The sequence below is a fragment of the Globicephala melas genome, chromosome 8 (assembly GCF_963455315.2).
Source record: "Globicephala melas chromosome 8, mGloMel1.2, whole genome shotgun sequence".
Lineage (NCBI taxonomy): Eukaryota > Metazoa > Chordata > Mammalia > Artiodactyla > Delphinidae > Globicephala > Globicephala melas.
In genome coordinates, this window is record NC_083321.1 from 55,525,668 (window position 1) to 55,548,410 (window position 22,743).

A 22,743-nucleotide genomic window follows, 5' to 3' on the forward strand; every position below is an offset into this window, starting at 1 on the left:
CAGCTCATCAGGCCATTTTCTTAGTCACCAAATGTCATCTGCCCAGGAGCCCAAGCCTGAAATTAATGATGCCACACGCTGGAGATGAAGAAGGCATTACAGACCCCTTTGAGGTTTCCTACCAGCAGACCTGTGGGCTGAGGGAAGAAAAGTAACCTTGATTCCCCAGAATTATAAACTCTTAAGTCAAGTTGTTCTAAAGTGTGTGGTGTTTATGTTAGATGTATTAATCTGTTGAGAGGATCGATAAAGCCAACTTGAAACTTGTTTCAGTAATAGCCCACGTAACAGGGAAGCCTGGGCTGATTTTTTTAAAAAGAATATTAGAGCATTTGGGTTTGGAATCCATTAAGCTGCCTCATGGAGCTAAAAGTGGGAAATTCACGGGAGCAATGTGCATTGGCAAAATCTGTCCAAATCTGTGCTGAGAATTACCATGATGATAATAATATCAGACCGTTACTTCTTGGGAGCATCATAGTTTGCAAAGTATTTTCACTTGCAGTATTTATTTAGTTTTTTGATCCCCATAATGGCCCTGAAATGGAGTAGATCAGGTGTTATTTCTGTCTGGTTGAGACTTGGGTCTGGAAGCCAGTCTGCCCCTGAATCACATGGCAAACATCCAGTGAAAATAGGTATCTGGTATCCTTGCTATGTTCACAACCTTTGACCCACTCTGCATGTCTTTTTCCAGCCCTTTTTTTTTTTTTCTTTTTTCCGGTACGCGGGCCTCTCTCCACTGTTGTGGCCTCTCCCGCTGCGGAGCACAGGCTCCGGACGCGCAGGCCCAGCGGCCATGGCTCACAGGCCCAGCCGCTCTGCGGCATGTGGGATCCTCCGGGACCGGGGCACGAACCCGTGTCCCCTGCATCGGCAGGCGGACCCCCAACCACTGCACCACCAGGGAAGCCCCAGCCCATTTTTGATACTCTCAAGGATCTAACCCCTTTCCTAGTTCATACCTTGATCCCTCAGACTTGACACTTGATTCTGCTCTTCTGGTCTGCCCTCTAATTTCTACCTACTTCAATTACAACTTTTGTCTGCTCCTTTGATTAGGTGACTCACAGCTGCTCCGAGGCCTTGGGTACCTTCCATGCCCAAACATCATCTCTGCAATTACTTGTACTGCCACTAATATTGCTTGAAATACTAATATTAATACTGCTTGAAATAATAATAACAACAGCAACAGCTATCAAATGAGTACTTGTGATGAGTCAGACACTGAGTTTTCCATGTTTTATCTCATTGAAATTTTGAACCTTAGACTAGCCCTATGAAAAAGGTACTATTTTAATCCCTACCATATAGTTAAGTTGCAAAGAATTTAGGTGAACCCAGTTAGTGTAATTAAAAGAACATGGACTTGTGTTTTGGCTCTGCTATGTGCTCACTGTGTGATTTTAGACTAGTTACCTAATCTCTCTGTGCCTCAGTTTGTTCATCTGTAAAAAATGGAATTGATAATTCCTACCATCTGAGGTTGCTGTGAAGATTAAATGGGAAAGAGCCTGGCACACAGTAGGATCTCAAAAAAAAGTGAATTTCACTTTTTTCTTTTAGGGCTTTTATCTTCTACTCCTGAGTATAGCTATCAAGTGGACACTTTGGAATTCTTCATAAAACATCAAATATGGCCGTATATTTCATCAAGGAAGACAGGGAGGGAGGAACAGGATGCTTCCTGGTAGAGATGTAGGAAATGGTTTTCAGTTTCAGGGCTGGTTGAGAGTAACGGCTGCAGTGATGTGTAAGCATTCAGTTTGGGACTTGAGGGCGTGACCTTGGGAACTAATTGAGTGTACCCACTTGCTCAGACAAAGAAACCCCTGTATCGGCTAAATAACGAATAAGAGATCTCCATTGGGCAATGGGGGGAAAATTGAATTATTTAACGTATTTCCATTTCAATTAGTTAATCAAGATAATTGTTGTTTTCCTGGATCTTTGTCTTTTCTTTGTAATTTACAAGGCCCTTGTTTGGAGAAAGGAATTTAGCCCGTGAACTCTGTATAAGCTGCTGTGACTTGTTTTGTGTGTGCAAATTATATTTAAAAATCGATTACAGCTCCCTTTGCTTTGGATTCTGGGATTGTGAGAAACTGATGCTTGATCAAGCTTGAGAAAAACTTACAGCTCAAGCATTCGGGTTCATTTGGGATTAACAAACTCAGCCAAGGGGCAGCAGGGCAGAGCTGAAAGCACATGAGCTCTGGCATCAGACAGACTTGGGTGGTGATCCCTGTTCTGCTGTGTTCTCACTACAGAACAGTGAACAAATGAGCCTCTCGGAGCCTCAGTTTCTGTTGCTGTAAAACAGATACTGTCACCCATCTTCCAGAGCTGTTGTGAGGACTGAATGCAATAATGCAGTTCCTAGCCCATCAGTGACGGGCAGCAAGGCTAGTTCCTTCCCCATCTTCCACGTACTCATCTAAGGGTCGTGTATTTGCCAGTCTCAGTTGTGTGGAACATGGCTAAGACCTCAAAAAGACGCCAAAGAAATCCAAGTAGAATAGATGTTACAAAGTCCATTCGTTAAAATACCTCTTAGAGGAACACCGTGGACATATATATTTAATTTTGGCGAGGATTATAATAAGCTGAATGTCTGGTTCTATGACTACACCAGTTAAGAAGCCCTACCCTGGATGAAGAGAAGGGAAGTGAGCTACTGAAGTCGGTCCCACGACTGAAACCAACAATGACACGATAGCGCCACCCTGAGGGAGGAGGTGGTAAAACTGTGGATTAGGCACAGGAGCTAATGAAAGAACAACTTAGAATCACTTCGGGCAGGGATGAAGGGTCCTATAGCTTCATTTCTTCACTTCCTGGCAACTATCTTCAAACAGCAGCATCAAATGCATTGTTGTTGCTTCCTATTAATGACCCTGACTCATAAAAGAAAGATTTCATTATGTCTGTATAATGTGTTTGAGAAGGGAGGCATGTAATGCACTTCATAAACTCCATCCAAAATGGTAAAAGTGCAAGAATTTTTTTTTTTTTTTTTTTTTTTTGCGGTACGCGAGCCTCTCACCGCTGTGGCCTCTCCCGTTGCGGAGCACAGGCTCCGGATGCGCAGGCTCAGCGGCCGTGGCTCACGGGCCCAGCCGCTCCGTGGCATGTGGGATCTTCCCGGACAGGGGCACGAACCCGTGTCCCCTGCATCGGCAGGCGGACTCTCAACCATGGCGCCACCAGGGAAGCCCGAAAGAACATTTTTGAAACTTAAAGATGTGGGCTTTGATTACATGGACAGTTCTTCCACATGGAACTGTTCTTTCTCCCATTGCCACATTTCTGGACACTGGTCATATGAAGATGCTAGCACTTAACCAAGTACTGATACTTTTCATCTACACCACCTCCCTGTAGTATGTTGGGCAGGTATCCTCTGTTTTCATTTTACAGAGGTGGAAACTGAGCCCTAGAGAGATTAAGATCATCGTGGAGCTGGATTCAAGCCCAACTCCTCTGACTCCAAATAGCTCACGCCTTTTCCACTACACCATGTTCCTTCCTAGGAGTAATCATCTGGGTTATTAACATGCAGAACATATAATAGGTCATGGTTTGCATCCCAAGTGAATTAAAATAAAACACATCCACAAATTAACACTTCATCAGTTCACCTCTAATCCTACAATGCATCCATGAAACAAAACCATCACACAGCCTGGTCTTGGTACTTACTCGTAAAATGTGGTCCATCCATTTTCATTGCTTTTGGTTGCCAGAAGGCCAGAGTTGCTGTGGTACGTCATCATGGCCAACTCGTGTCCTTGTGTGGTCACGCTCTTGAGTGCACTGTTGGTGCCCATGGTCACCCAGTACACTTGGCCATCTGGGACCACCAGCCAGAGGGGCATCCCTGTAGAGTCTCTGCGGACGTTTACCATGTTGCCGTTGCTGTCTGTGATGAGCGTGATGTCGCCATCCCCAGTGTAGGTAAAGTTGTACAGGTAATCTCCTGTGGGTAGGCTCTGGGTGTACAGATGCTTGCCACTGGTATCAAACAGGTAGAGCTCCTGGTCGACTGGGGAGGACAGCTCATACATGTTCTGGGTGTTGAGGAAAGGCTTGTTCTTCCTGATAAACCGGATTCGGATATTCCCAAGGTCAGCCACATAGAGCTCCCCGTCAGCACACACAGCCAAGGAAGACGGGGTGTTCAGCTTTGCATCCTTGGCATAGCCATCGTCTCCAGAGAAACAATCACAGTTGGCATCATTTTTACAGTCACAGCCACTGGGGGCCCCGGCAACCAGTGAGATCTCTCCGCTGGTGGTGACCTGCCTGATGCGGTTGATCTTCTTCTCGTCGGTCTCAGCGATATACAGGACCCCATTGTGAGAGACAGCCAAGGCAGTGGCCGACTCCAGGGTTGCGTGGATGGCCACCTTGCTCAGCAGGAAGTGGTCGATGCCGGGCACCTGGCAGTGCATGGGCCTCCCGGCGACAATGCGAACCTGGTGGTTTTCAGAGATCTGCAGGACTACGTTGTTGTCCAGGACATAGAGGGAGTTGTCCATCGGGTTGGTGGCTAAGTCTGTGGGCCACTCCAGGCGAACCTGACAATGGAGAGACAGACACTCAAATGCCTGGCCAGGTGCCCACCACTGATCATCCCACACCCTTTAGAGCCCATAACAATGTCCCAAGTGCCAGCACATGGCAGTCCCGCCTGATCCCCGCAGCAGCCTGTCATCCACCATGGATATCAGCCCCCGAGCAGACAGAAAGCATGCAAGAGCCCTCACGGAGACATCTGGTGGTCTACGTTAGACTGACAAAAACACGAAGAAGGGAATAACAAATAAACAAAAAAAGCAGGCGAGAGGAGAGACTTTGGAGTCAGACAGGCCTGGGTTCAGACCCTAGTTCCCCTACTTGCGACTGTGGGCAAGTTACTTTACCTCACTGAGCCTCAATGTTCCCATCTGTAAAACAGGAATGACAGTGGCACAGAGAGTCTGACCCTCCATAAGTGCTCAGATAATGGCAGCTAATGTGGGAGGTGGGGGGGGGGAAGGCAGATGGAGTCTGGAGGCTGAAGTAGGAGTAAGAAAGATGCTTCATGCATTGTCGCTACACGCATGAAGGATGATTTCTCAATTCTTTGAGTTCATGGATTAATACACGGCTAGGTGCTGGGGATGTAAAGAGAAAGTAACACTGGCTCTTGTCTGACATAGTTCCAGACCTGTGATTCTCAAACCTGGCCACACATTCAGATTACCGATGGTGATTTAAGAAAGTACTGGTGCTCAAATCCCACCTCTGATCAATTAGATCAGCTCCCTGGGCGTGGGGCTCGGGCAGAGGCATGAAAGCTTCCTGGCTGATTCTAACGTGGGGCTGGAAATCATAACTGGATCTTTCTCCTTCAAGGGTGATCACTGGACTGGCAGCGTTGGCGTCACCTGAGAGTTGGTCAGAAAAGCAGAATGGCAGGCCTCACCTGAAACCTACTGAATCCGAATCTGCATTTCAACAAAACCCCTGGGAGGCTCCCGTACACACGGAAGTTGGTGAAACCTTGCTCTCGATAATGGTTTCTAGCACCTCAGAGAACAGGTCCACCTGGGAGAGATTAACAACATCGGCTACGGGAGTGAGGGGTTCAGAGGTCCTGGGCCCCATGTCTGAGCCTCCTCTGAGCCAGGTCAGGAAGCTGGCAGGGATCACAGGTGGGCAGGCAGGGGATTGCAGCCAGCAGGTCTGAGGCAAGGATGCTTTGTTTCTTGCCTGGGTGGCCGTGGAGGCTGGGACGTTGGGTACATCACCCTGGGAGGTGCTAGCACTAAGGGAAGCCCTTTGCCAATTGTGTTCCCCACGAGATCCAGCCATAGTGCACATGGGCTGCCAGCTGCTCCCTCCAGCTGATTTTTCTACCCCACCCCTGGGGGCTCATTGCCTTAGGTTCCCGAGCCCCCTTCTAGTCCTTGACATTCAGTCCAATTTGGGGCTTATTTAAGCAAGTATAAACCTTTGGATAAGCAATTTCGCTTCCAGAAATTCACTCTTGTACACCCCTGTCTACAGAGGTGCTCATCACAGCCATTTTTAATAATGGTAAAAAACTGGAACCAACCCAGATGCCCAATGACAGAGAATTGGCCAAATAAATTATAGTACATTTAGTTCATACATTTAAGTTAGAATACTCTGTGTAGCAGTTCAAAGTGATGTTATAGATGAATATTTAATGACGTGGGAAGATGTTTGCTATGTATTAAGTGGAAAGAACAGTCTGCAGAGCTGTAAGCACAGTTTGATCCCAATTGGGGGAAAAAATACAATAAATTAGATAGATTATGGATAGAAGGGAGAGTAAAAGCTTGAGGGGTATACATACACCATTATCTGGATGAGAGGTAGTTTTAACTTTCTTCTATGTCATTTTAAATGTTTTATATTTTCTGCAATGTGCATGTGGTAGTTTACTAATGTAAAAAGAAGCTCCAGAGATAATATACACATGAGATGTGGCCACCTTTATCTATCTGCCCCTTCAGCTCAGGGCCATTCTCAGAATGGCATAGGCCCCGGCCCAAGGCCGTTGTTCCAAGAGTCTGCTTGCTCCCTCACCCCAGCCTGGGTCCCTCTGCTCCCCAGGGCGGGGGCCCCCCCGAGGCAGCCAGTGGCCCGTCCGGAAGCCCAGAGCCCCGCCCCGCAGCTGGGCTGCCTCCCTCGCCCTTCCCAGTGGTCTCTGGAGCACAGCATCTCCAGTGCCTTCGGCTGCATCAAGAACGCAGTTCACCTGAAAGCGACAGGGGAATTTTCAGTTTCTGAAAGCCCATTTCTTGTCAACACTGGCTGCTAAATCTTTTATGCCCTCTGGTCCTGTGGCACCTTGGGGACATACTTGCTGAGACCTCCGCCTGTCATTATGGTCAAAAGACGATGGCGCCCTGATGGGTGGGTGGGGAGGGGGGCGGAGGTGCCAGGGGAGGGAGAGGGAAAGGAAGGAGGGGAGGAGGGAAGAGCAAGCCTTTCCTGCTCTCTCCTGCACGCCCATGTGCACACAGGCACCTGGGAAAGAAGGAGCCGTGCCCTTGGAGTCACAGTGCCTGCATGATGATTCTGGACCAAGTACCTACGATTCTTTGATTTTACCTCCCTGTTAGCGATGATCCTGTGGAGGCTTCATTTCCCATCACCAGAATGGAGGGATGAGAGTTTGCGATTTCTGAGGTCCCTCCGGCTCCCACATTCTATCGTCCTGAGACGGAATGGAGCTCCCTCGCCCCATCCTCCAGAGCATTCTGTGCCTTTGTTAAAGCCCTCTGAGCTGACTACCTTGTTGCAGAGTTACTTGCAAAAATGGACTGTCAAATGGGTGAACGAATGACTGACTGGTGAATGGCATAGAGAGAGCGAGGGATTTGGGGTCAGGACAGCACACTTCCTAGCTCAGTCCGCCAATGTCCACAGGTGTGATCTTCCTCAAGTTACATAAACCCTTTGAACTTCTTTCCCCATATGTAGAAGGTGGTAATAAATATTACATAAGAGAAGTTGTGAGGATCAAATGAGACAACTCACAAAGAAATTCTTGGTAAATTATAAAGAGAATGAATATTTATAGCCTATTATTAGCTGCCAGACACTGTGCTAGGCTCTTATGAGATATTTATTACCACCTTCTCCATATGGGGAAAGAAGTTCGAAGTGTTTTACGTGATGTCGTAAAAAAATTTCATTTCCATACCCCTGAGGGAACCTAGCACAGGGCTCTGCATTTATAACCACATTTTCTTTCACTGAGCTTCAGTTTCCTCATCTATAAAATGGGGTACGTAATACCTACCTTGACAGATTATGGTGACAGCTAAACAAGAAAAGTGAAGTCGTAACCTTTCTGTATCCCCATTTCTAACAGTGCCCGGCACATACTAAATTCTCAGGAAGTCATTTTGGACTCTGCGGACAGAGTTATACTCTGTGTCTGTGGTGGCCACAGGCTGCAGAGTTGAGCACTAATCCTGTTTTGAACAGGCTGCAGCATCTTCTGTTCCTTCTCTACTCTCTGCCTCCCTCTAGTTTCTCCTCTGGCCTGGTCTTCGTCCCCTCCCAGAGAGTTCCTTGGTTTTCCCCTTTGCACCCTTGTGTGAGCTGTGCTCTCATCTCTCTGCCTTACCTCCCTGCTCCACAGGGCACAGTAAAGCAGCTGCGTGTTTGTGACAGAGGAATCTCTGAGAATGAAAGCCAGGCCCCCTTCCCGTACATGTATATAAGAGGTTATGCCTGTGTTGGAGAGTTTGGTAAAAAGGATCCCATGCTTAGATTCAGAGGGGGGTGTTGAGGACCATGGCCATAGAGATTTCAGTCCAGGATTTCTGAATTTAAGTGTGGGTTTTTTTCCCCCCTCCACTCTATGCCCGTTGTCTTGCAAGCCTTTGATCGGGCTGCTTGGCAGTACTTCTAGCTAAAGTTAAACAATTTTCCCATGTGTAGACTGAAAATTTTCAGCACCCTCTGCTGGCTGGTGGAGGGCCCATTTTGAGAACTGAAAATACTTGGACGCACATCTTCAGGCCGTGGCAGCTTCCTGATGGATAAATCATGGTTGCTTACAGACTGGAGAGGGAAACTCTCAAGCCAGCAAGGGGAGGCCTGCCATACTGGAAAGACAGGTGGCAGAGAACAGATTCCACACTGGAGCATAACGATTATATTAGCTGGTGCACACCAGCATCTGACAGGGAAGGGACATGGCTGCTGGGCCGTCGGCAGCAGCCCTGAGTTCTGGGGAAGGGGCTCTGCGACACACATCGGTAGTAGGGACAGGCATGACCAGAGAGGTCTCCCAGCTGCCGCCCGCTGAGTAGAGGGAGCAGGTCTGCGGTCAGTGGCAAAGGGCCCGTGTGCAGGCTCCCCTAGAAGCGAGGGGGTTTAAAAAGCTAAGTGTGCCCACTGCTGACACCAACTCAAAATCTAGTGTGATTCGAGCCTCCTTATTCCCTTGGTTTTGCTAATGTTGGCAAGATGGATGTTCACTGATTCGGCACCAGCCAGGTCCTGCTAAGGGATCTAGCAATAAGGGACACACCCCTTGTCAAGTCACTGCAGGACAAACCAGGGACATGCTGAACAGCCAGAACCTTGTGTCTTTCTTGGGTCTACACCGGGATCCTAGCACCCACCTGCTAAGGTCCAAACTCTGGTATGGTAAGGTAAGTCCTTCCCTAACTGGCCCCAAAGCATGCCTCCAGTTACAACTCCTGGTACTTCCTTCCAAGAACCCTATGCTCAGTGTCCAATTTTCCAATGTTCCTTGAACGTTCCAGGCCCATTAACATCTTTGTACCTTTGCACATGCTGTTTCCTTGTGTGAAATGTCTCCTTTCTTCCAACAAACTCCTATTCAACCTTCAAAACCTGGCACAAATGTCACCTCCTTTGTGAAAGCAGGACTAGAATTTCTGTTTATCGGTCACCTCCAGAGTGTCAAGCAGTGCTAGGAGGCCTGCGTACACTGTTTCACATATTCTTAAGGCAATCCTCCCAGGCCAATGCCAATTACTTCCATTTTACAGATATGAAAAGTGAGGCTCAAAGGACCTCAGCAACGTGTCTAAAGTTACACAGCTAGTGAATGGCAAAGCTGGGATTCAATCAGTCAATCAACCAACTAATCAACCAACAAATATTGGCTGTGCTCCTGTGCATACCAGGTACCCTGGTTACAGTAGAGGAAAAGATGGACAGAATTCCTGTCCTCATGTAGCTTACAGTCTAGAAAGAGAACAGACAATGTTCAAGTATCTATAAGTGCTTCCAAAGTGGGAATTCAGAAGGTTATGGATTTAAATTCACACTGTGTGAGGCTCTGCTGCCTTCGAGGCTTCCTGAGGCAAATTTCTTCACTGTCCCCCGAGCCTCCTTCTGTCACCCACTTGTCACCTCTGATGGTGAACTTCCAGAGAACCGCGCCGTGCCCTAACCATCTGCGTGTCCTTAGTGCACTTCACCGAGAGTGTGCTTACGGCCTTGTGCAATATAAAGATGAACGGCCAGCAGGCTGGCTGGGGGCCGGCGAGAGGATGAGTGTGCAGACCCAGGGCTCTAGCAAACGAAGCTTTCTCCTTTTACCTGAGAAATATCCATGACAGAATCACAGCTCAGGGGCCGGGCTGAGGTAAGATCGTTGGAGCCCAGCAGAGTGGAGATGACCCCATTCTGATCAATGCGTCTGATCATGGTGCCATCCACAAAGTAGATCAGCCCGGACTTGTCCACCGTGATGCCTGGGGTAGAGAAGCCAAAACAGGGGATTCAGCCTTTGAGGTGGCAACAACACACATACTCATGGAAACCTGCGGGTGGACAGAGCACCTCCCCCTTTGTGATTTGATTAGCTTCTTCCAACAACATTCATGCCCTTTCTAAAGACGAGAAGACAGCTGCCCAGAGGCTTGTACAAAGCAGAGATTAGAACCCAGGTGTTCAGATTCTCCAGCCCTCTGGTCCTTCCACGTTGCTGCCTCTGGAGAATTTCACCTATCGTCTTAGCCATGCACTACATATGGACTCATAACTTCTGGGAGTTTGTTAAGCGCTAGAGGTAGTGGCAAGGAGGAACTTTTTCAATGTCAAAACTGTGGATTATTTAAATTAACCTACTTCTGAAGACCTGTAATTATAATAATCAAATCCCTTTTTGGCAACAATTTTTCTTTTCTTCCAAGATAATCATCCTTCACATTTTTCTAGTCTATTACTGTTTTATTTTTTTTTTATTTATTTTTTGGCCGTGCCATGCGGCTTGCAGGATCTCAGTTGCCTGACCAGTGATGGAACCTGGGCCCACTGCAGTGGAAGTGTGGAGTCCTTTCCACTGGACCTCCAGGGAGTTTCCTATTACTATTTTAGTTTCATTGGTTATTTCAGAATTATAGAGCCTAAAAAAACAATCCTTTGGATTTGTGTAGGGAAGACTGGTGAATTTAATTTCTTAAAAAAGGCACACTGAAAGGAGAAGTCATAATTATTATTCAACATCACTTCCTCCATTTGCTAGACCGTCCCACCTGTTGACTCTCCCCAGCCAGCTGTGTGACCTCAGGCAAGTCACTGGATGTCCCTGCATTTGTTTTCTCAGCTGTGAAAGGAAGGGATTGTTCTAGATCTATATTTCTAACTTTTGGATGTGTGTGACAATCACCTGGGAGCTTGCTAAAATGCACCCCCTAGGTACCTGGTTCAGAGAATCTCAAGTGGAGCCTGAGCATCTATCTGTATTTTTGACAAGCACCTTGGGTAATAATGATACAAATCAAAGTTTGAGGACTACTCTAGTAAATCTTTTTTTTTTTTCTTTTTTTTTTTCGGTATGTGGGCCTCTCACTGTTGTGGTCTCTCCCGCTGCGGAACACAGGCTCCGTACGCGCAGGCTCAGCGGCCATGGCTCACGGGCCCAGCCGCTCCGTGGCATGTGGGATCTTCCCGGACCGGGGCACGAATCCGTGTCCCCTGCATTGGCAGGTGGACTCTCAACCACCGCGCCACCACGGAAGCCCAAATCAGTACTTCTTAACCAGTGATATGTATCAGAATCACCTGAAGATTTTTTTTTTTTGATATATACCTGCTTGGTCTCACTCCTGGAAATATTAGTTCATAGGGTGGCTGGGACCGGGACCAAGTCTTGTTTTAAAAACACTCAAGGGTGATATTGATACCCCAAGTCGAGAATCACGACAGGTAGACATGCCCCCTCAAAATGTGAACTGCTCAGGGGTCCTGGGGCTGAGAGGCAGACAGGATGTGCCCCTGAGGAGCACACATTCTAGATGGGTAGGCCTGGGAATGAGAATGGACCCAGGGAGTGACAGAAGCCGGGAAGGTTCACGGGAAAATAAAGGAGATTCAGGTCAGTTTCATTCTGTTCAGTTTTCTCTGGGGCAGGAACTGAAAGAAGGATCAGCAAAAGCTTCACAGAGGTGGAGACACTTGAAGTATAAAGCTTTCCAGCTGTACAACCTCAGGGGAATCACTTTACTTCCAAGCCTCGGTTTCTTCATGGATAAAATGTGGACAATAATGTCTGACCTGTAATAGTTCGCCCTCAATAATTATTAAGGACGTACAATTATGAGAACACGGAACCCACTTTGTGCTTGCTCTCAGACCCCACGTGTCTATGACCGGTCAGGAGGGTGGAGTTAAGACACCCAAGGGCCTCTGAGTGTGAACACCCATGGGAGCTGTGGTTCTTCCTGCCCCCTCCTCAGGCTGTTCAAGGCTGGAGACTGATTTCACACGGAGGACCCGGCAGCCTCAAAGCGGGGGAAGAAGCCTTTATTCTGTCCCTACCTAGAACGTAAATTAATTATATTCTTTAAGCACCGAGACAGGAGCTTTCTTGTCTGCCTGGCTATGCTCAGTCTTTCTCTTCCATCTGCTGGGACGGATGAGTGCTACAGGAACAATTGGGTTTCTTGTTTACAAAGTTGGCTGCACAGGCTAATAGAAGCAGTCTGTCCCCTGATTAATTACTTCATTTTGTTCTCCTTTTACTGTGCTATATAGATGGACATCTTTTCTCCTCCCTGCCGCACAGTGTCTGCACATTGTGGTACCCTTGTCATTTCCATCTGGGTTAATTACAGGCTTTGGGGAGACTTCACTGTCACTGCATCTATGCGTGTGTATGTGTTTGTGAGGGGAGGGTGGAGAACACACATGTGGAGAGCAACTGAGAAAAGATTTTGAGAAAATAAAAATTCTCAGAAAAAACTGTTTTAATTCTAAGAGAACAGAAGGTTGCGACCAAAAGGGCTCTCGGGGACCATCTGCCCAATCCTTACATTTACTAACGGGAAACCTGAGGCCCAGAGAAGGAGGACACAAGAGCCGGGAGTGGCAGAGCAAAATTGTAATGCAGGGTCCCTAAGTGCAAGCCCAGTGTTCTTTCCACTCCAGGCTACTCTTTCAGTATTAGGAAATCACGATTAGGAAGGAGATTAACCACAGATGTCACAATATTTACCCCGTGGAGTCACCAGCTGACCACTTCACATATGTGGTAGAGACATATGCTATTAAATAATATGATACATTGTATGCTGCACATACAACATAACAATAATAATACGAACTACTCATTTATGGGATGTTTATCACGTGCCTGGTACTACTGTCCTAAGCAAGCATTTACATTCCTGGTAATAGTTAATCTGTACTACAACTGTGCAGTGTATTTCTATTTCATAGAGGAGGCAGATGGGGTTCAGAGAGGTTAAGCAACTCACCCAAAGTCACACAGCTATTAGGTGGCAATGTGTGAATTTAAATATAGGACTCCTGAGTGTGAAGTGCACTGTGGCTTTTTGGAGGAGTAAGTCAGCTTTCATTTGGAAACCTACAGCTTTCATTCAAAACCACGCCCTGAAATCTGGCACTATTTTAAAAAAACTATCACTCATGACATTTTTATAGGACATCATATGAAATATATTAATTTTGACCCTCAGAACAATCCTAGGAGGTGGACACAGAAGATACTATTACTTCTATTTTATTGTTAAGGGCCATGTGGCTTAGACACTATAGGTCATTGGCTTTAGGGCCTGCAACATGGTAAACATACACTGATGGGTGTCTGTTGACAATGATGGCATCTCCTCGAAAAAGCTTTCCCAGTCTCTTGGACACAGGGACCTCCCTTGGCTCTGGACTTCCATGCACAGTTCCTTTTCCTTGCGTCTCAGGGAGCACTTCTCCCCCTCTCCCATCTGAGAGATTCACATTCAAGTCTTATTTTTCTGCTACAGTGAACTTATTTATGCAAGTACATTGCACTGCATGCTCAGTAAATACTTGCTGAATGAGTGAATGGAAAGTGATTGTGGGTATGAAGCGGTCCAACTTTTTGAAGCACTCAGAATTGAAGCTTAGAGTTAACCCATCCTATAGCACATGAACATGTGCAAAGATGATACACTGCCATGTTTTTATCAAACAATAACATGAAAGGTAGCATAAATATCCAGCAGGAGGGTATTGATAACTAAATAATGGGACATCCATTTGCTGGGATAATATATAGCTATTAAAAGCAAGTACACCAAAGACTCTTTAATGACATGGGGAAACATTTGCGATATATCACTTAGGAAAAAAAGTAGGTTGCTAGAACAGGTTGTTTAATGTGATTTCATTTTGTTTGTTTCTGGTGAGCATTATATGCACAAGAACACTTAGAAAAAAGACTAGGGGGAAAGACAGGAAATGTTAACTGGGAAAATTTCTGGCAGGTGGAATTATGACAATTTAAACTTTCCTCCGTAGAGTTCTTAGCGTTTTCCAACATTTTTTTGTAATAATAAACAGATATGTCTTTTGGAAATGGAAAATACCCCAATAAATGTTACTGGGAATGTTTAAAAGCAAGGCCTTACCCCTGGGGTTGGTCAGTGTGGCTTCCGTGGCTTTTCCACCATCCCCACAGCGAGTGTCATCAAAGGGGAGGCACTGGTCACCTGTCCCCGCCACCACCTCGGAGTTCTTGACGAGGTCCTTCACCACCACGGTGGACTTGATCTTGAAGACCCGCCGGCTGTTGGTGTCCGAAAGGAAGACAGCCCCGCTCGTGGGGTCTGTGGTCAGGTAGTACTTGTGTGCTGGGCTGTGACTGGAAAACAAGGACATGGCAGTTGGTGAGCACTTTCTTCTTTCCTAACAGGCAGCCGGAGATGCATAACTTGAGTCCAAGTAAGAAAAGTCTTATGGGGACAATGTCCTTATTTGGGGTGATGGTTGCCCAATGTTTCTGACCTCTCTGCTTGGCCTAACGATCCCTCCCACCCAACTATGAATGCAAATGCCTCTTGCCAAAGCCCGTGATGCCCAGTGCCATGCCCATACCAGGTGCTCAGTAAGCGTTTTCTTAAGACTCTCCGTGAGGCTTACCAGAGGCGGCCTGTAAATCCAGACCAGAAACACGAAGACTCTGACTTTAAAAAACACTTCAGAACAAAATGACACACCAGCACTCCCCCACAGCAGCCCCACCCCCATCTGGGGACTGACGGCTAAGGCCTCGGCCTGACTGGACACCAACCAGTGTCCATACCATCTTCTGTGGACGCTCATGTGACACTTATCAGGAGCCCAGCAGTCTCCCTAGTGCAGACAGACATAAATGAATTGCAGGATTAGTTTGTAATTTGCAGCAATAGCCAAGGAAGAACAAACGGAAGAGAGGAGCAGTGCTGGGGATAGCTCTGATGCTGGAAAACAGCCACAAAGGCAAGGCTGTGCTAACAGAAGAAAGCGAAGCTAGACCACGACTGTACAGAGGGCTTATGGAGACAAGGCACCACCTCTAGGCACTGGGCAGGAAAACTGTGTGGGCTTTGGGGTGAGCTCAGTCTGGGTTCCAGGTCTAGCTTTGTTATTTCCTGGTTCTGAAACCTGGGCGAGTTACCTGGCCTCCTGAGCCTCAAGTTTTCTTCATCTGCAAAACGGGGATGTGAACAGCTCCCCTGCTGGTGTATTGGGAACATTATATAAAACCATGTATGAAAAATACTCGGCAGATACATGGCACGTAGTACTTAAGAATCATAATCGTTATTTTAATTATTAGTCATTATGTCTGTTTTTGCATTTGGACAGGACTACAGAGTAGGTATCTCTTATTAAGGCTGAATTTTCCTATCACAAGGTATGATTTACAATTTCTTCCAGGTCTAGGCTGTACTGGAGTCAGACTCATAACTCCTGGGAAGCTAACGATCGGTTCCTGCACGTGGCCTGATCATTGCCAGGGCTTCAGACTGCATCTAAATATTGCTAGTCTCTGGGACTCCAAGTCTCTGGAAAATCTTCTGATTCAAAGGAATAAGGAATCTCCTTCTGTTCAGCCTGGACGGCCTGGCACTGGCCATTTTCACCGGACGGTGGGACACACACCATGCTAAGGGATTCAGGGCACAGACTGAGCAGTGTCTAGAGCCCCAGCACAGTAGGGGCACTCTATACCCCTGCAAGGTACAAGTAAGAGGACCAGAAGAGACTAGAAAGAAGCTATTTTGCATCTCATCAGGCATGCAAGTTTTGGGTCCTTTTGAAAAACAAAATTTTATTTTACAGATTAGTGGGTTTTGAATTACATATGGAGACTGAGACACTGTAATCTTCAGTGTCAGGTTCTCTGAAGGTCTTAGTCTGATTGTTCCTCATCACACCCATCCCTTGCTTTGGGCGGTGTCTTGGGGACTGGCCAGGCCTCCAGACTCAAGGCTTTCCTTCCTGTTTCCTCTCCCTGAATACGACGAAGATGCCATGCTCTCCTCCAGCTGTCCTGCCTCTCTAGTCCTGACCCGCCTGTCTCATGACCTCCTCAACAAAGGGCAGGTCTCTGCCTGCAGCCCGGGTCCTCCCCTAGCCATTCCTCCCCGATCTAACCCCAAACCCAACACGTCACCTCAATGCTTTCCCTTCCAGGACCTTCCAGGACCCTCCATGTCTTACAGGCTCATTCAGACTCCTCAGCCTGGCAGCACACAAGGCCCCTCGTGCCCGGCGGCTGCTCCGTCCTCCCAGCCTCTTTCCTGCCATTTCCTCACAGACCCCCTGTGCTCAGTCCCTCAAATGCGCCATCACGCCCCTTTGCCCCTGCTCTTCCTGTTCTGGGGAATACCCCGGGCCCCCTCTTTCTTAGCCTGCTGAACTGCTACTCATTCTTCAGGTGTCAGCTCAGATGGTACCTCTGCTGGGAAACCTTCCCTGACGTCTCTTCCCTGAGATTCATATCTGTTCACATCTGGGTTACAGGACACTTAACATAATGCTGTGGCTATTTATTTTTGTGTCTGTCTCCCAAATACTTGGTGGGAAGAGACGGGGTTTTATTCTTTTCTGTATCTCCAATGTTCAGCTTGGTGCCTTCTAGCCCACAGCAGCCATTAAGTGGACGGACTCTCCATTTTTAGTTTATTTAAACAGCATTTTCAATCAACTTACTTAGCTTTTTTTTTTTTTACTTCTCTTTTGGGGGTGGTGGTAACAGGAGAGAGGTCCTGTTTATCTTGAAATGTCCCCTGTGACTAGCCCTATAACGCAACACGGATTTAATCTTCCCAGATGGCACTGATTCTGGCTAAATAAGATGCAGTGACCTTAGATCCTACTCTGCAATGCTGGGGCAGCCTTGATCTTTCTGCTTCCTGATGACGGCTGGAGGAGGGGGTGATTCCTTCATTTCTTCGCGTATCACACTCATGATAAATGGTTGCTATCCACCTTGGCAGAAAATAGGTCCTTGAGGGAGTCTGGTGGGGGGCCCTGTCCACTTAGATTAGCCCCCGCCCGAGGTTTCAGCTGATGTCTTTCTGCACTGCCCTGGGGAAGTACCACTTAGGTGACGTTTCTCAGGTCCGTGAATTCCAGAAGAGGGTGGCATGGTCAGGATTGTCCTGTGGCCCCTCTTTTGTGCTCAAGGACAAATGTGCGGTTGGGGGGGTCAGTTAAGTGCAGGGGAGAAAGCACTAGCTTTGAACTGAGAGGATGTGGGTTCTCCCGTGGGCAAGTCACCTAAATCGTCCAAGCGGTAGGTCCCTCAGGGTCGAATGATGGCATCTCTGCTCTGCTTTGCTCACAGGATTGTCATTAGGAGTGAATGAAATTATCCAGCTCAACGGCCCTTTCCAGTTGGCAGAGAGCTCTTGGATAATCTTCAGCTCACTTCTTCCTCAGGCCACCCGCACCGGGAGCAGCGCCTGGACCTCTCCCAGGAGCAGCGCGACCAGAGCTGCCCGCTGCTGGTACGGAAGCACCTGCTACTACCTCCAGGTGCCAATTTGTCCCAGACACTGTGCTAGCATTTTATATGCACAACCTCATTTTCGTCACAGCTACCACAGAAGGCAGGTGCTTTTTATTTATTTATTAAAAAAAAAACTTTTAGAAATGAGATGAGAGAGGTGAAGTGACTTGAGCAATGCCAGAAACTGCTAAGCGGCATGATGGATTTCCATCTCTGATGTGCTGGACATTGAAGTCTGTGTTCTTTCTACTTCCCCACACTGCTTCTCAGGGCCTAGAAAGCTCCACTGCCTTTCTCTCCAGGGCACCTGCTCATCTCTTGGGGTTTAGCTCCAGCATCACCTCATCTGGAATACCTACCATTCCTGGATTCCTGGGACCCTGCTTTTCCCTCTTTCTTTTGTTGTGGTCCCACGAGACCCTCAGCAGATTATACTTTTAGTACTTCTGGCACCTTAAGACCCTTTTCTGCTTAGCTGTCTGCCTCTTCAAGGACATCTTGGCCTCCTCAAGGGCAGGGCCTGGCTTCAAGTCCCTGGTGCTTAGCACCGGGCTGGTGCAGAGCTAGTGTTCCAGAAAGGCCTGCTGAATTTATGAATCAGTGAGTGAAGGATGGTCCACCTGTCTGGGATTAGAGACAGGAAACATCCACCGCTAAGGGTCTTAGGGTGATGGTTCTGAATATGGCTACACATCAGGTTCACCTGGAAAGCTTTTTGAAAAAAGCCTCACGCATCACATCCGAAGGGCCTGGGCATCTGTCCCTTTAACATCAATCACTCCAGCGATTCTGAGGCACAGCTGGATTTGGAAACCATGGCTTTAGGAGCAGTGCTTTTCAAGCTTTAATGTACCCACGAATCATGCTAAAATGAAGACTGCAGTTCAGCAGTTCTGGGTGTGGCCTGAGAGCCTGCATTTCTAACAAGTTCTCAGAGGATGCCGATGCTGCTTATCTGTACTTGGAGGAACAGGGCATTACTTAGAATACTCTGCAAGCCATAAATGCATGAGACGGGAGATGGCCTAACTCTGAGACCCACGCCTGGTTCTGTGGACAGGGACCGCATCTGATCCGATTCTGATCCCCGGTATCCTGAGGAGGGCTGCGTATAGAATACGGTCATTCTTTTCTACTTCCTTAAACATAAGCCTGGTATCTCTGGAAGCTACGAAAACCTTAGAGGCTATAAGGTAGCAATCCTGAAGTTACTGAGCTACAGTGAAGCCTCACTCTGCCCTCTTTCTGGACAATGTAGGGAATTTCCTAGTAGGAGCTGTGAGCCCAGAAGTCTCTTGGGACGAAAGGCAATCTATTCCCTGCTTGTGAGTGAGCATTCTCCCTCTGTCTCAGGATAAGATCCGCTTGTGCAAAGCGGCGTCCTTTGCCCCACATCATGTAGCAGCCCTGGCAGAACTTGATTCACTGGTTCTCGGAACAAGTGGGAAGAGTTTGAGCACTGGAACCACACAGACATGGTTTTCAAATACCAGCTCCACAACCCACTTGGTAGGTGACCTTGGGCAAATTACTTCATTACTCTGAGCCTCAGTTTTTTCATCTCAGAAATGGGGATAATCACATCTATTTCAAAGGGCTACTTCAGGACAAAATTCTATAAAGAATGCAAACCTTTGAGCACAGTGCCTGCTCTATTAAAAAATAAAAATGCCCAATTAAGGGCAGCTGGTCACCTTACGAAACCTCCAGAACATTTATGTTACTGCACAATGGAAAAGACAAGTATGTCATACTTAATACTGTCTGTCTAACCTATTTTCCTAGGCAATTAAGGTCTCTCTCAGAGTTAACATAATCTGTGCAGCTGGGTTTGATGGAGAACTGAGTTCAAATGTACTTTTGAACAACAGGCTTCAGACATTCCTCCGTGATGCTAGGGGAGAGATCTGGGAAGAGGTGAGGATCCTTGTTCCCTGAAGGGACGCAGGGAGGAAGATGCCCAAAGGACCAGGGTGGGGGTCTCTGCGCTGAGCATGTCCAGTATGGTAGGCTGAATTGAGGCTGTAAAGGTCAAAGAAAGAGACACACACCCACAGGCTAAGGGCACCAGCCTGGAGCCAAATGCTATCCCTGGAAGCAGCTGGAACAGTAAATGCTAATGGATGAAGAGGACACAATTTTAGAATTTCTTTAATCTACTTCTGGCATTTACTGATGGGAACACTAAGGCTCTGAGAGAGGAAGGGATTTACCAATATCCAGGTACCAGTTAAAATCAGAGCCGGAGCCCTGGTCTTCTCCCTCCTGATTGTCTTTAGAAAACTGGAAGGCAGAAAAAAATTCGGTTTTTCCCTTCCGCTTCGGTTCACTTTCTAAATAGGTTTTAGCACGTGAGAAAACAATGAATTGAGAGAGGGCAGGAATCCAGCCCTGAAATCATACATGGATACATCAAAAGACTGCTAAAAGTCAGAAACAAAAGGTACGAAAACCACAACTCTCTCAGTTTACAGATGATGCAATTGGAAACCAGAAAAGCTAAGTGACCAGCCCAAGGCCACATGAATACACAGCAAACCTGGACAAGGGCCCTGCCTCCTAACTCTTCCCGGCTAGGTCCCCCTGTACCCCGGCTGTGTCCCAGGCAGTTACCACCACTGATTGGAGGTTTTAATGATAACTGCTAGGTTTTCATCCAAGATTTTCATACGAAATGTACTGTGTTTTCTATAAAACTGAACTTGAGGGCACATATCAACTCATAGTTCAGTATCATCCACACAGAGATCTTTGGAAATCTCTTTTCTATTTCAGTGTCAGGAAAAAATATTCCTCTGCTTAGAAGTGGGCATATTTTCCCACTTCTGATGATGTAAACCATGAAAACAATTTTGTTTCCCTGTTTAATCTGGCTTCCAGGAAGCTCAGAGTCTTATTTGATGTGTAATCACATATATGTGTTTCCTCCTTTTTTCTCTTATTCCCAAACTCTACTTAATTTACTTTAATACATGTGTCTTTGGTTGTAAGAGGACTGAATTCCTTTTTGGGGAAAAATGGAGACATAATCATCATCATATAATTGTTTTGATGATGATAATAATAGTAATAATAGGAATAATAATAATAAATCATTAGTGCTCCTCTCTCCAAGGGACATGTTATTATCCTCAAATTAGAAACTAATGATCAGACAGATGAAATAAGTTTTTCAAGGTCACACAGTTGGGGAGCTTCCGTTTTCTCATCTGTAAATTGGGTGTATCATGAATACCTACTTCACAGGGTGGTTTGGGGGTGAACTGCTATAATCCATGTAAAACACTTAGCCCTCTCTCTGCTACATATTAAATGCTCTCTACATGTTATTATTAGTATCTTAAAAGACTATATATGATTGTTACATTAATACTATACCTAATTATATCTATATAGTTATTAATTACATTAATAACTATATAGACATGGACATAAACATTATTGTATTTCTGGGTCTGCCTGACTCTTTCTACCATCCTTATCCCAAGTAAGCACCACCCCATGTGCCACTCTGATCTGAGCCACACACGAATAACTGAGAGTCACCTAGGTAGCAGTGCGAGCCACATCCCCATCTGCCATGGCTACTTTCAAGTCACCGAGATGTGTGTGAGGCTTGGGGACTCTGAGGTGACCACTACTCAGGAGTCAGACGAGCGTCACAATGACAGGGGATGCTGACAGGCAGACATTCCTCCCGGCGTGCCTGACGAGGACCACTTCTGCTTGCCGCAGGGTCACTGTGAGCCTACACGACACATCTACTCTGTGACAAAGTTCCTGTTTGGGGGTTGCTCCCTTTGGGTGGTCTGTATGGTCTGGAAATTCCCCCATTCTCTCCTTGCTGGCAGACCTTCTGGAGAGGTCCCCTAGCAACCCAGCCTCCAAAGCCAAGGCACCTGGAATGCCCACGGAAATACAAATCTGAAGCCTGTCTTCCAGGATCTTTGCCTGAATGAGACATTCTCAGGACTTCCCACTGTGACCCTCCAAGTCACTCAACACAGTCAGGATAACGTCATCATTCATTCTGAGGATAAGCAGACCGGGGTGTTCAAATTACTATGCCAAGGTTAAAATTTCCCCCTATTACTCAGTCTGTCATGTCCACAAACGACCAGAGTAAGTGCTGCACTTTGGTAGAGATGAAAGGAGTTCAGGCTCTCTCAACCCACCCCCACTATTATTAATGACTTTCTCTCATTGTAGCTGATTTACCCCCAATCCGATCCAATCACACAGGATTCGTTTGCCATTGAGCGATCGCAGATTGACAGGTGCGGCTTACCATACAGCATGCAACAAGGCAGGGGAGAGACAGGAAATTCTCCAGCGGTTGGCTTACCTATGTCTGAAATCTTTATTTCTGACAGAAGACAGGAGAGCAGGGAATAGAAGAAAGAATGAAGTGTTAGCAGCACGGTTAGAAGCACTATTAGCAGCCTGAAACTTGACAGCAATGGTCCTGTACGATACTATAATAAATAAAGACGTAGCAGCTCCGACACTGATCTATTTCATATTGGCTATTACTTGTCAGTGAGCTCACTTATCAGCAGCTACGTATCACAGAAGAGGCATGGTTTCACATGCGTCAACACTGCTGACTTACAGGAAGAGGATGAGGTTGACCCAAGCTGCTTTCACCAGGGTAAGACAGAGGCTGGAATAGTCGATCCCCTCCCCTGTACAGAGAAGCACTCCCTTAGATACACACACTCAAAGCTGCATCTCTGGGCTTCCCTGGTGGCGCAGTGCTTGAGAGTCCGCCTGCCGATGCAAGGGACGCGGGTTCGTGCCCCGGTCCGGGAAGATCCCACATGCCGCGGAGCGGCTGGGCCGGTGAGCCATGGCCACTGAGCCTGCGCGTCCGGAGCCTGTGCTCCGCAGCGGGAGAGGCCACAGCAGTACGACAAAAAAAAAAAAAAAAAAGCTGCATCTCTGTGCGCACA

The 22,743-nt window shown here is 47.0% G+C and overlaps 1 protein-coding gene across 13 annotated transcripts in view; it reads right to left on the minus strand.

The window, feature by feature from the left end:
* Positions 1-22,743, minus strand: part of TENM4 (teneurin transmembrane protein 4) — a 739,976-nt gene that overhangs the window by 41,787 nt on the left and 675,446 nt on the right. For 10 of the 13 annotated variants that reach the window (XR_009564930.1, XM_060303774.1, XM_060303773.1 and 7 more), the window contains 4 exons: positions 22,137-22,157; positions 14,421-14,653; positions 10,111-10,265; positions 3,706-4,583 (listed from right to left, as the gene is read on the minus strand). Coding sequence is in view for 12 of the 13 variants with exons in the window: in XM_060303774.1 (XP_060159757.1) it covers positions 3,706-4,583; positions 10,111-10,265; positions 14,421-14,653; positions 22,137-22,157 (1,287 nt within the window). In the remaining variant the exon portion in view is untranslated. The remainder of the gene's footprint in view (positions 1-3,705; positions 4,584-10,110; positions 10,266-14,420; positions 14,654-22,136; positions 22,158-22,743) is intronic. The other 3 variants (XM_060303783.1, XM_060303777.1, XM_060303775.1) reach the window with 1 other exon arrangement.